Source organism: Sebastes fasciatus, chromosome 18 (assembly GCF_043250625.1).
Source record: "Sebastes fasciatus isolate fSebFas1 chromosome 18, fSebFas1.pri, whole genome shotgun sequence".
Lineage (NCBI taxonomy): Eukaryota > Metazoa > Chordata > Actinopteri > Perciformes > Sebastidae > Sebastes > Sebastes fasciatus.
In genome coordinates, this window is record NC_133812.1 from 11,537,571 (window position 1) to 11,549,638 (window position 12,068).

Consider the following 12,068-nt stretch of genomic DNA (forward strand, 5'->3'; position numbering starts at 1 on the left):
CCTACCACTGATCTCAGTACACAGACAAACGCCGACAGCCTGCATATAATCTCAGCCCCGACTGGGCTAGAGCATCAGTCCCCGGTGTGACAAGTCTCAGAAGCGACAAAAATGGATCCCAGAACAACGACTTCTCTTCTTGTACTGCTGCTTTTGGGCCTTTGCAACGCTCACGAGGGCAATGTAAGAAATAACTCACTAAATATAGCAGCGTAGGACAGCTTGCATGCACTGTATGTACTGAATGACACATTCCCCATATCATTGGTGTCTATCTTTGTCGAGATCATTGCATTGGAGTATGCTTAAGTGCTGTAAAATTAACTCAAATGGTTTATTTTTTACATTTCTTTTCACAGGATCATGATGCTAATAATGGTAAGTGACCAAACCTCACTAACCGAGCAAATCTATGAGGTATAATACTGTGTGTTCATTGTGAAAACAGAGTTGTATGACTTTTGTTTTGCTTCCATTTCAGTGGATGATTCTGAAATGGAGGATCTGACCTCAACTATTCTGAGGATGAACAATGGTAAGTATTCAATCTTGATATCACACGGACAGCGTGGGACCTTTAGTTTCACACAATACTAGTGCAGAATTTCTATAAGTAATAATTGAAAGCCCTGGTAATTTTAGACTCTTTTTAGGGATGCTCAAGCACACCTCAATTTCATCTCAGCATCCCTAAAAAATAATGATCAAACCCTTCGAGACCAGCAGGATCGCCGGCAATCCAGTCTGACATTAGTGTGTTTAAGAGGCTGTCGTGGGGTCAATCTTAACTCAAGTGAAGATATTGGTATTATATAAAACTAGAGGTAAGGAATCCATTGGTATCAACCGTGTTATATTAGCTCGTCGGGAAGGAGGCTAAATAATGCTCCAAAATTAGGCTCCATTTTGGCGAGAGAAAACTGGTATGAAAAACATGCAGTTTTTTGCAACCCCAAAAGTGCTGCAGCAACTTATGAGACATAATAGAGCATGGAAATGGCCCTCATATACTTCCATTATAATGATCTAAACCCTTATGCACTTCCATAATTTATTTTAATTAATTAATTTGGTTTATTTCTCATTAATGACTAGAACAACTTGACACACAGTGCTGAACTGCATCTCAAATTAATCTTCATGTTCCAAGCTTTCAAATGATGTACACCACTTCTATGAGACATATACTGTTGACCCGCTATATATTATAATTTAAATTGTCAGCTGGCGCCTGAATTTAGTGTTTTCCTTTACATAAAGACATTTCCACCATAACGTGATGCAGAAAATTCACCAGGAAGCATGAAACTATGTGTTTGACACTCCCCAGACCTCTCGCTTAATATGTGTCCCCCCAAATGTTGAAACGAAACCTACGCCCTTGACTGTACACATGCCACATTCTCATAAAGGTGTGATCCTAGAATCGCCCCCTGATTGAAACCACATACACTGGAACACATTTTCGCCAAACAGCTTTGATTCTACTGATATTCTGCCAGTTAGATTAAAACACATTTTATTTTCTTCTAATAGGATCTAGTGATTTTCTGCTGGAAGGAGACGTGTTGATTCCAAGAACCAGGAATGCTATGAAGTGTTTTAGCAAAAGATACACCTGTCTGTGGCGGAAGTCTGCTAACGGGAATGTGGAAATCCCTTTCCTCATAAACCAAGAATATGGTGGGTTTTTACTCTTTAAAGGTTCTGCCCATTGAAGTCTCTTTCACACGCTGGATCTGTGATGTTACTAATGAACTACTTTTATTCACAATTGCAGACGACACCGAGAGGAGTGAGATTTTAGGCGCCATGAAGGACTTTGAATGCAAGACCTGCATTCGCTTCATCCCACGTGAAACTCAGAGGGCGTACTTGAGCGTTGAGCCAAAATCTGGGTGAGTCAATGACTAAAGCACTGCTGCATCTGAAGGGAAAAAGTGCAGACGTTTAAGTAGTGGGACAGTTTGTTAAGGGGAATGTGAACAGTAAAAATATGTATCTATTAATATTTATCTTAAACATTTAACTATGAATATTATATTTCACTTTATCATATCCATTTATGTGCCAGTTGGATCAGGCTCTGCATATTTCAACAACACACTAAGTTCCAGTTTAGGCGACTGAATATACTGAAAAGTTAGGAGGACAACTTTCGTGTTTGAGATCGCACCAACCGGGCAGAATCCCAGGAGCCAAAGGAAACATTGACATTAACATATCTGATATTGAGTATCTGCAAACTAAATCCAATCCAATGTTTGTTGTTGTTGATTTTTTTTCCCCCTTCATATCACAGCTGCACAGCATACTAAGGCTACAGCCGCATTTAATTCAAATACAGTAACATTAGTAAAGCTATTTGAATGAGTTTGACAGCAGAACAGCTCTGGATCTCAGCTTTCCTTCGTGGTTTTCCTTCTTGTATAGCATGTTCTAGTATTTAGTATATCTGTGCAGAGGATTGTCAGTAAAAGCAATGCAATACGGCTACAAAGAAATGCAAAACGGCTACAAAGAGATGCAAAATGGGCTACAAAGAGATTCAAAATGGCTACAAAGAGATGCAAAAGGGTTACAGAGAGATGCAAACCAGCTACAAAGAGACGCACAACGGCCACAAAGAGATGCAAACCAGCTACAAAGAGACGCACAACGGCCACAAAGAGATGCAAAACAAATGCAAAGAAGCATATGAAAACTGACTTATGAGTCTAATCATGTTGTGTCTCTTTCAGTCTGGAGGTTAAAGCTGTAACATGCATCATTCTTGCTTTTAACTATGGCAGGAAGTGTTTTTTTTTTTTATCCAGCCCTCTTACCTTTAGTTGGTCGAAATGCAACCCAAACATTTGAAAGAACACACTGCAAGTTTAGCTTGTTGTTCGAATGATGCATCTGTAGTTGACAGCCACAACTCAGCTCCCAGCTATACTAACAGCCACAAAACTACATAAATCCTCATCAAAAAGCATCATCAGAAAGATCATTATTTAAGCATGTACACACAGGGTTGTTGATAATGGAAATTACATGAATTTATGAATCAAATTGTCAAATAAATCCTCTCTGTTGGTCTCTCCACTATTAGCTGTTCCTCTTTACTGGGCACTACTGGAGGCAAGCAGGTGCTGTCACTGCAGAGGTTCGGCTGCGTACGTCACGGCATCATCCAGCACGAACTGCTGCACGCGCTGGGTTTCTACCACGAACACACTCGGAGCGACCGCGACCAGTATGTCAAAATCAACTGGGATAACGTCTATAAATGTAAGAATCTCACTGCAGAGTTGTTTTTTTTATGATTGATTGATACATTTGTTCGTCTGTTAGCTATTTATTAATCTTTTTTTTTTTTGTCAACAGTTTCCGTCTACAACTTCCGAAAGCAGGACACGAATAATCTCAACACTCCGTATGACTACTCCTCTATAATGCACTACGGAAGGTAAAACACTTAATCAGATCAAGTCAATGCAGAACTTTATTCTATTCTAGAACAACATTTATGAATGATTCTTTTTTTTTTTAATGATTCTCATTGTCCAAATCTGCAGAAATGCCTTTGGGAAGCGTCGATCGGAGACCATAATTCCCATCCCTGACTCCTCTGTCCCCATCGGACAGAGAGACGAACTGTCCAAAATAGACATTCTCAGGATCAACCGGCTCTACAAGTGCGGGAATTACTAGAATATTACTGTATGTTTTAATGTGACAGTATGACAATAAAATGGTTTGCTTCATTATTTTGTCTTTTGTCATTTATTTGACAGTACAATATATGTAGCAATTTTGTGTTCTATAAAAATAGCCAAGTTTAAACAGGTAGTCCATCAATTTAAAATGTAACTGCAAACTTAAACGTGTTTTTTTTTAAGTTATAGACTAAATATGACTGAATTGTGATGAAACACTGGTGTTAATGTTGACATTTCTTACCAAATTTTAAAAAAAATCGGCATTTCATGGTTGAAAATGGCTCAACAATGGCTTTGCCCTAATCTTGTCCAAGTCAATAATCAGTAATTTTTGTCTCATTTGTCGTCTGATATAAAGTAAATTCATCAAATTCTGTGCCCCATATCACCATTTTCCAAGCAACTGTAGCTATTTGTCGACGCTGCGTCGAGGCTTTTCGTCATACGGAAGTAGGCGTGGTTTCATCTCTCAGCTCCTTGCCCACTTTTTTACCATTTTTCTAATTTATGCAGTGGGTGGACTCAGACCTGGGAGTGAAGTTACACTTCAAGGTGTCAAAGAAAATTGTTTGGGGAGTACAAATATAACAGAAAGCAGCATTACAAACTGGAGGCATGAAGTTTAACGAAAGACACTTTGAAGTTGCATTCTGGGAAGTGTTGAGCCATAATAGGGTTCTTCAAGTCAATATATCTTGGGCTCTGCTTCTTCGATTCTGACCATTCATCTGTTTTCGGCAAACCCCCAAACTTTATGGATTAACTACCTAACTGGAGTGCCAGTGACAAAAAAATAAAGTGCTACGGATATGTTTGATTTAATTGCTTCAATATTGTGATGCTCATTGGGGCTCAAATTCAATTAATACTAAAATTATTTTTTATTGATGTACAGAAGGATGGATGACATCGATGAAGATCCTGTCTGATTATGACTGTTATAAAAACTATTTATCTTCATTCATTAGGAACAACTTTAAATGCAATAAAATCCGGTTGCAAATAACATTTTATATTTGTTATCACTACTTTTTTTCCTATTAGTCCATTTTACTTTCCGTATGAAAACAAAGTTGGGGAATGTTGGCAAAAGACACTGATGAATTTAATTAGATACAAAAAAAAAAAGACTGAAGGGCAAATATGTGGCAGTATCTTCATAATTGAGTTCATTTCCATTTCGGCTCATAGTAATTAAGTTTGGGATTTGTACACAAGTGAAGAGTACAGTGTTGTATCAGAGAGAATCAGTACTGCAGTATATTCAGTCTCTGCAGAAAGGCATAGACGTGTTAGGACACAAGATAAACCCCGCTCCTACAACTCCCCAACACTGCAGAGACAGTTTTTTTTTTCACTTAGCCACATCCCACACTCTTGAATGTGTTTTTTTTTTTTTTTTACCATCCTTTGAAATCCTACGCAATGTTATCCTTCTGTAGAGAGCAGCGTTGGGTGAGAAAGGAGTGGCGGGGGAGTGGCGGGGTGAGATAAGGGAGGAGAATGCCTGGGAGAGAGAGAGACAGAACAGATTCCTATTAAGCAAATTTCCCTCATCCCGTGATGTATGAATGCACTAACAATCACGACAGCATCGCATGTAGTCCTCCAGTGTTCTGGCTTAAATGCAGCTAAAGAGGCCATGGCACAGTAGTGCTGTGGGAAAGCCAATGAATGTGTAGAGTTCAGATGGACACAGGGCCTTTAATGTTTCATAAAGTAGTTTCAGTTCATATCAATCGTTCTGCGCATGAAATATTTAAAATCTACTTGTTTATTGAAATATTTAACGCTGCGGCTCTGCTCACGCTCCAAGAAGCTCCGGGAGACTCTCGGCCCGGCTATAAATTAGAGTATTTCTGAAAAATCATGATTAAAATAAGATTAGCGATGAGCCCGAGATCCCAGGACTGAAGTACAAACAGGCCACCATCGGAACACACTGAAAATCAGCGAACGTTCAATGAAACTGGAGTCTAATGAGCGTGATCTCTCTGGACCGGGAGGCTGACGTAAACTGAAACACATCGAATGGAATATTTATCTTTCCTTTGATTGTTCGCTAGTCTGCCTCCTGTGGTTTCGGTGTTACTGAGGCCTTATGAAACACTAAATGGAAGCCTGATCTTCAGAATATTACCTAGCATTACTGTTATTTGGTAACAGCTTTAAAGCACTGTCTGTCTGTAAATGCTCTTACGGATGCTCTTTGACCGCTCTTTAAAGGACAGTGTGTGTACGACCAGCAGGGTCTCCTGTAGGTTGTCAGGTCTAATGAGAGCCGGCCGAGCGTGGGCCAAATGCAGCCTGATCTGTGATGTCGCTGGTAATATGCTGGCGGGCCATAACCGCCGGCCGGCTGAGCGGCTCTTACCGCCACGTTATTAACACAGATCAGTGTACCTGCCTCTCTTCAAACACGATAAGCTTCAACACACAGCTCTCCTCAGTCCGCTGCGTGAGTTGCCTAAAACCCACCGCTAGGAAATTAAAATGTTCTCTGAGTGGTGCTACCGTCTTATCCAGTCCAACCTTGGAGACTGTTTCAGAGTTTTTTTTTTCTATGAACAAGGTTTAGACCTTTTCCTTCCTGGAAAAAAAAAATGTTCTTTACAAAAAAAAAATAACCTCAAGCCTGTAAATAAAGAGAGGGAAAGAGTGAGCTAAGTTACAGTCTTTTAGTACAAAATTCTTCTTTTTGTTGCTATCCCTTCTGCAGCAGCTCCGCAAAGAAACACTGTGGGGAAACATAAATAGAGAATTATGTACTAAAAAGACTAACTTTGTCTACTTTAACATTTGTCTACTTTACCTCAGACTGCTGGATACACACTATATTTTTTTTGCACAGAAGGAGGACTGTGGCTTTTATCCACACTTTCTTACATTAATATTACACCAGTAACTTAAACGTACACATGGGCATGTGAGTAAAGTTGAAAACTGCAAGTTATTTTTATAAAACAGACAGTATATCCTGACAGTGGTGCATGAGAGAGATAATCTGTGAATCAAATCATGTTCCTCTGTGTCCTCCTGTGTTCCTAACATCATTTGCAAGATGTCACCTCGCCGGAAGGGAACAACCAATCAGAGTCGAGCAGCTGTTCTACAGCAGCTGTCAGTCACTGCTTTGTGAAACTCGCAAACTCAAATCAAATGGTAAAAACTAGGCAGCGCTGATCAAATATGAATCAAGATTCTGGTACTGTAATGCATATTTCTCGCCTCAAATGTTTTCAGAAACATCTTGTAGTGCACGGTTTAGCTGTAAAATGAGAAAGTTTCCTCTGGCCAGTGGGCAGTGCTTGGTATTTCCTCAACTGATCTCAACATGGCATGTCACAAACTTTCTCATTTTACAGTTAAGGAGTACACTACAAGATGTTTCTGAAAACATTTGATGCGAGAAATAGGCATTACACTAACATAATATTGATTCATATTTGATCAGCGCTCCTTAGTTTGACTGTCGGAGTTTGCGAGTGATTGACAGCTGCTCAGAGACGGCAGGCTCCGGCTCAGGTCTGATTGGTTGTTTCCCTCCTGTCTCATGCACTACTGTCAGGATATAGTGACCGTTTTATAAAAAGAACTTTTTTTTTTTAAATCACATTTGCTCCAATTCTACCCACTGCTGCTTTAAACTATATAAATAACACATGGTAGCTTCCCTCCTGAACATTACAGGATAACCAGTAGGGAAATTAATAATAAAACAACACAAACAGTTGTTTACGTAGATCATTTGATTTTTTTGCAATCTGTGGTGCGCTTCTGTTTTCAAAGCCTGTCCTGGGTCACAAGCGAGTCAGCTGCTAAGTGCCCCTTTTGAGGAGGGATGAAAGCAGCGCTCGCAAAAAACAAGTAAATTTAGTTAAGGACCCAATCAAAAGAAATAACAGATTGGCATACAAATACTGGGAGCCTTTGTTGTTGCCCTGCAGGACCCAGTGGAAACGATTAGCGGGGCTGAGAGATCGAAGGCAGCCAAACTCTAACACGCGCTATTGTTGAAGCTTTCATGAAGTTTCGCTTAGCTTCTCTTCTGCAAGATCTGAGGAGCCCAAGGAGCCATATACCAACTTCTAAGATGTCTGAACCTAGAATAGCACACTGACAAGTTACTGTCTGTTGTCACTGCATTCTCAAATCTCATACATATTTCATGCATTGTGTTCCCTGATACTGGCTGATATTACTTTTAAATTAAAAAAAAAGGGACATTTGAGAAGACAGTGAGATGAGGTGACATGAGGAGACTCTAAAGGAAAGAGTGAGGTGTGTGTATACGTATGGTGTCTTTACAGGCCACGTGGCATTTTCTATACAACCCCCATCCTGTCTACGTCAAAGAGAAATGATGTTTTAAAAAGGCCTTTGTAAATGTGTAAATCAGACTGAGGCATTAGTCTACAATCCCTCTGAGCTGTGTTCGCGAGAGCCGCACCACATCTCTGTTTGTCAGCGCTGAGGAATTGCAGCTGTCGAAAATGATGCGGTCCCATTAGTGACGGAATCCAAGCTGAGACGGAGCCAGACAGAAAGCCGCTGTGGGGACAAGATGATAACAAGGTACTCATTGGAGATGTGAGGGATGGTGTTTGTGCATCACTCTCTGTGTGTGTCTGATGAGAAGGGGGACAGAGGAAGAGATGGGGATTGGGATGGGGATGGGGATGGGGATGGGGATGGGGATGGGGATGGGGATGGGGATGGGGTTGGGGGTGGGAGGGGGTGGGGATGTTAAGATAAAGACAGAGAGAGAGAGAAGGCGTGGAGAATGAGAAAGAGTGGGAAGCGGTTAAGGGTGAAGAAAAAGGATGGGGGAGATAAGACGAGACAAATAGAGAGAGGGAACAATGAGACCGGGGAGTAAGACGGAGTGACTGGGACAGTAATCAGAGGAAGGCAACACTGAAACTGATGAATCAAAGCAGCGACTGTGGCAATGACGAGAGGCAGAGAGCCCAATAGCCGTTGGCCTGACAAATTGGCAGGTTTATTCACGGGGAGTCGCTGATCTCTCATCCTTCTGATTGTTTCCCCTCTAAGCCGAGTCGCGTGCATCATAGCGGGACGACGACGACGCAGACGCGTTACAACAGAAATCACTTCGTTCAGTGCAACAAATGTGAGTGCAGCCGGCTGCGACGTCACAGAAGAAGCTCTCAACAGTATTAAAGGTCTTATTGATAACATTTTTATGTAGACAAATATTTAAAAAAAAAATAATACGTCAACAAAGCCTTTGGAAAGGTTTCCGAATAAAAGTACGGTAAGCCAGGTAAACTATTTTTTACAATCAACAGGATTGACCTGCAGTTTAAAAAGAGTATTTCTACAGCCGGTTAGCCTCTCACCAAAGAAACCACTGTACCGATTGTAGGAAGCTCAAACAGCTAGCGGTGTAGCTGCTAACACTCGAATATTAATTAAATAGCAGTGTGATAATAGGATTTGTATACCAAGTTAATTTAAAGGTTAAAGTTAATTGGACAAATTACAGCAAAGTTGCCACAGACAACTTGGGGCCCTTGAGGGTCAGGTGGCCACTTTGCCTGGTTGGTAATCAATTCCTGCCTAATAGAACCAGATAGCTGCCTGAAGGAGGGTGAGAGAGCTCTCTTAAACACTTTTTTTCTGGTGATTTAAACTAGTGCGTATCATGTTAGCCTGGATCCATATTGTGCCATTCAAGTTAATTAAGAAAAAAGTCACAAGTGACGCCACTTTGAAATACAGCACATACGCTCAATCTTGCTGCCAACTGAAGGAAATAATACACACAGTATTCTGCCATACAGAACCGATACACTGGGAATAACAACAGGGACGCGATTACAGCCACACAGTCAAACAGAAATACTTTGATTACAGTGAAATCACTTCAGCACCAAGGACAGTGCACAATGTAATGAATCATCCCTCCATTTGACTAGTAGCTGCATGGGTACTACAGGAGATTATAGTTGTTCTGGGCAACATTTGGTCCACAAAACTGGTTACTGCTTACTGGTATCATATGAAATTACAAAACCTAAGGAATCCATTGGTACCAACCATGTCATGCCAGCTCGTCGGGAAGGAGGCCAAATAATGCTCCGAAGTTAGGCTAAATTTTGGCGAGGAAAAACTAGCATGGCGGTTTTCAAAAGGGTTCCTTGACCTCTGACCTCAAGATATGTGAATGAAAATGGGTTCTATGGGTACCCACGAGTCTCCCCTTTACATACATGCCCACATGGGTACCCACAAGCCCTTTACAGACATACCCACTTTATGATAATTACATGCAGTTTCTTGAATGCAGTATAAATGTGTTATTTTCACCAATACTAAAAAGGTATATTTGAATATTTCTGCATACTGGGGTCCCTAAACAGTTTTGGAATTGATTGAGTGGGTATCACTGTAAAGCTGAGACTCTTGTGGAGCCAATGAGCCTAACTGTATTCATGTGTGATGTTAGTTCCCATAGTAGCCATTTCATATAGTGAGACCATTTTTTTTTAAACTTGACCTCACTGTATAAAATGACCTGTGGTGACCTCTAGGATAATCACAGCCTCATGAAACTTTACAGCCACAAACTAGATACCTAGAGCACTCAGAGGATGGATGGCTTTGCTAGGTAGATTGACAATAAGGGGGGTTTCCAGAACAGGAGTGCTCGCCATCCAATTCCCGAGAAATGTAATTCTTGCAGAAATGTCCAAATGTATATGTGCATCAACAGTGATGATGCGACCATGTGTGTGTCTGCGTGTTACACACAGGCATGCTAAGTATGTTCTCTAACTGCTAAAAGCCAAGTTAGCATGTTAGTGCTTATGTGTGCACGTCAGCATGTCCTATACTGTACTGTGAGCAGTGGATCAGTGCATTTAAACGTGCATACTAAAGGTGGGATTGTATAATTACGGCTATAGAAATATAATTACAACCTTGAAATGTAGCAATTATACGTGGCAATTACACAGGTTGTATGAGTCTGACTTCTATGAGCAGCCGAGTGGATGACAGCTTCCGATCCCCGTGAAGCCTTGCGAGGCCATTTATTCCACGTTATATTAATAGCGCCTCTCTTGCTTTCATAGGCAGGACGCCTACTCGTACTGTTTCAGCTAATTATCGCGGCATTAGGCTGTACTTCACTCTCTCTGTCCTTGGTAGACTTGCCAATAAACCCAGGTGGATTGCGATCGTCCGACAGCTGTTTCTGATTTTCGCTTGATTATACATCCCCCAGTTTTTTTGCAAATGTGCTTAATTAAGTTTTTGCTGATGGCTCCCTAATCACTTTTAAGCCAATAAATTGGATCGCCGTTTGCAATCAAACTGTAGTTTTAATCATAGCACTGTTGTATCGTGAGTGGAGATGAAAAATAGAATAAAATGTGCAAACAGACATTGATGATGACGAAATGATGATGCAATTCCCGACAGTGTTGGTGTGCGATCCCCTAAAGGTAGCATGTTTACATGTTTTAAGTGTTGAAAAAACAAATGTGCTTTTAGAATTATAGCGCTCCCAGATATAGCCAATAAGGAGAAATTATGTTCTTTTTTTTTTTAATCTAAATGCTTCTTTTTTCTTTGTTTACAACATAATGTTCCTAGGAGGACATAGTATCCCTGCAGAGATGTGTTGCACATTTAAGATATTTTTAACTTAGTATACTTGTATATCGCCCAATTAAAGCCGTAATTAATGCAGCAGCGTTGTGCTTCCAGGGAAAAAAAGTGAAACGTAACGCGTGTGACAAACAAACAGCCGGGATCAAGCTCCTCGCAAAAGCGGCTAAACCACCGAAAACGAAGTTCAAAAGTCAAAAGCCTTTAGAAATGTTATTTCTATGAAATCCACTCTGATGGCATGTTTGTGGGCTCCGCTCTGTGCTCATTGTGTTTCTCCGCACATCCTCTTGCCCCCAAATGTACTTCCATCATCTCGCCGCAGACAATTGGAAAATGTAATTTCTTCTCGTTGAATGAATGGGTTGGAGAGCACATGAACGTCCGCTCAGGCGATGCATGTCTCTTGTCTTGGAGCAAAACACGCTGTCCACAAGGACATGCTAAATCAGCAGAAAGGTCAAGCAGCGTGCAAGCGGAGAGCGAGGCCTTTATGGGAACGTTTTGGCAGTCCCTTTGTGGGTGTCCGGTCTGTGCTTCTGGGTACTACAAGGCAATTGAAGCAATAACATTTTCACAGTCAGGAGAATAAGAGTTTCTCCTTTCATGTGAACAGTGTGTGCCTGTTTTAGTTTCTATTGCATACATGGCCCCGGCCTGAATTACATTCTTCTTCCACTTGAATTTCCATTCAGGAGCAAACCTAAGTACGCGTCTCATGTCTGG

General features: G+C 40.9%; 2 protein-coding genes and 1 long non-coding RNA gene across 6 annotated transcripts in view; 1 reads left to right on the top strand and 2 right to left on the bottom strand.

Moving 5' to 3' along the window:
• Window positions 1-12,068, bottom strand: part of LOC141755882 (uncharacterized) — a 490,132-nt gene that overhangs the window by 279,329 nt on the left and 198,735 nt on the right. The gene's annotated exons all lie outside the window — the stretch shown is intronic.
• LOC141755875 (MAM domain-containing glycosylphosphatidylinositol anchor protein 2) overlaps window positions 1-12,068 on the bottom strand; it is a 310,559-nt gene that overhangs the window by 162,620 nt on the left and 135,871 nt on the right. The window lies entirely within an intron of this gene.
• On the top strand, window positions 112-3,696 carry LOC141755844 (low choriolytic enzyme-like). Of its 3 annotated transcripts, none has more exons than XM_074615117.1 (8): window positions 112-183; window positions 360-378; window positions 449-535; window positions 1,537-1,683; window positions 1,781-1,898; window positions 3,095-3,273; window positions 3,370-3,451; window positions 3,561-3,696. In XM_074615117.1, exons 1-8 carry the CDS (start codon window positions 112-114, stop codon window positions 3,694-3,696), a joined length of 840 nt encoding a protein of 279 aa, XP_074471218.1. The 3 variants fall into 3 exon arrangements, with proteins under 3 accessions (XP_074471218.1, XP_074471220.1, XP_074471219.1); XM_074615119.1 differs by having other exon boundaries at window positions 482-535; XM_074615118.1 differs by lacking the exon at window positions 360-378 and having other exon boundaries at window positions 451-535.

Bases quoted from the DNA above. Each gene is read 5' to 3' on its own strand.
- LOC141755844 (XM_074615117.1), top strand. From the start codon at position 112: ATGGATCCCAGAACAACGACTTCTCTTCTTGTACTGCTGCTTTTGGGC. The intron at 1,684-1,780 runs GTGGGTTTTTAC...TCACAATTGCAG, and splicing joins CCTCATAAACCAAGAATATG to ACGACACCGAGAGGAGTGAG. The intron at 1,899-3,094 runs GTGAGTCAATGA...CTCCACTATTAG, and splicing joins AGCGTTGAGCCAAAATCTGG to CTGTTCCTCTTTACTGGGCA.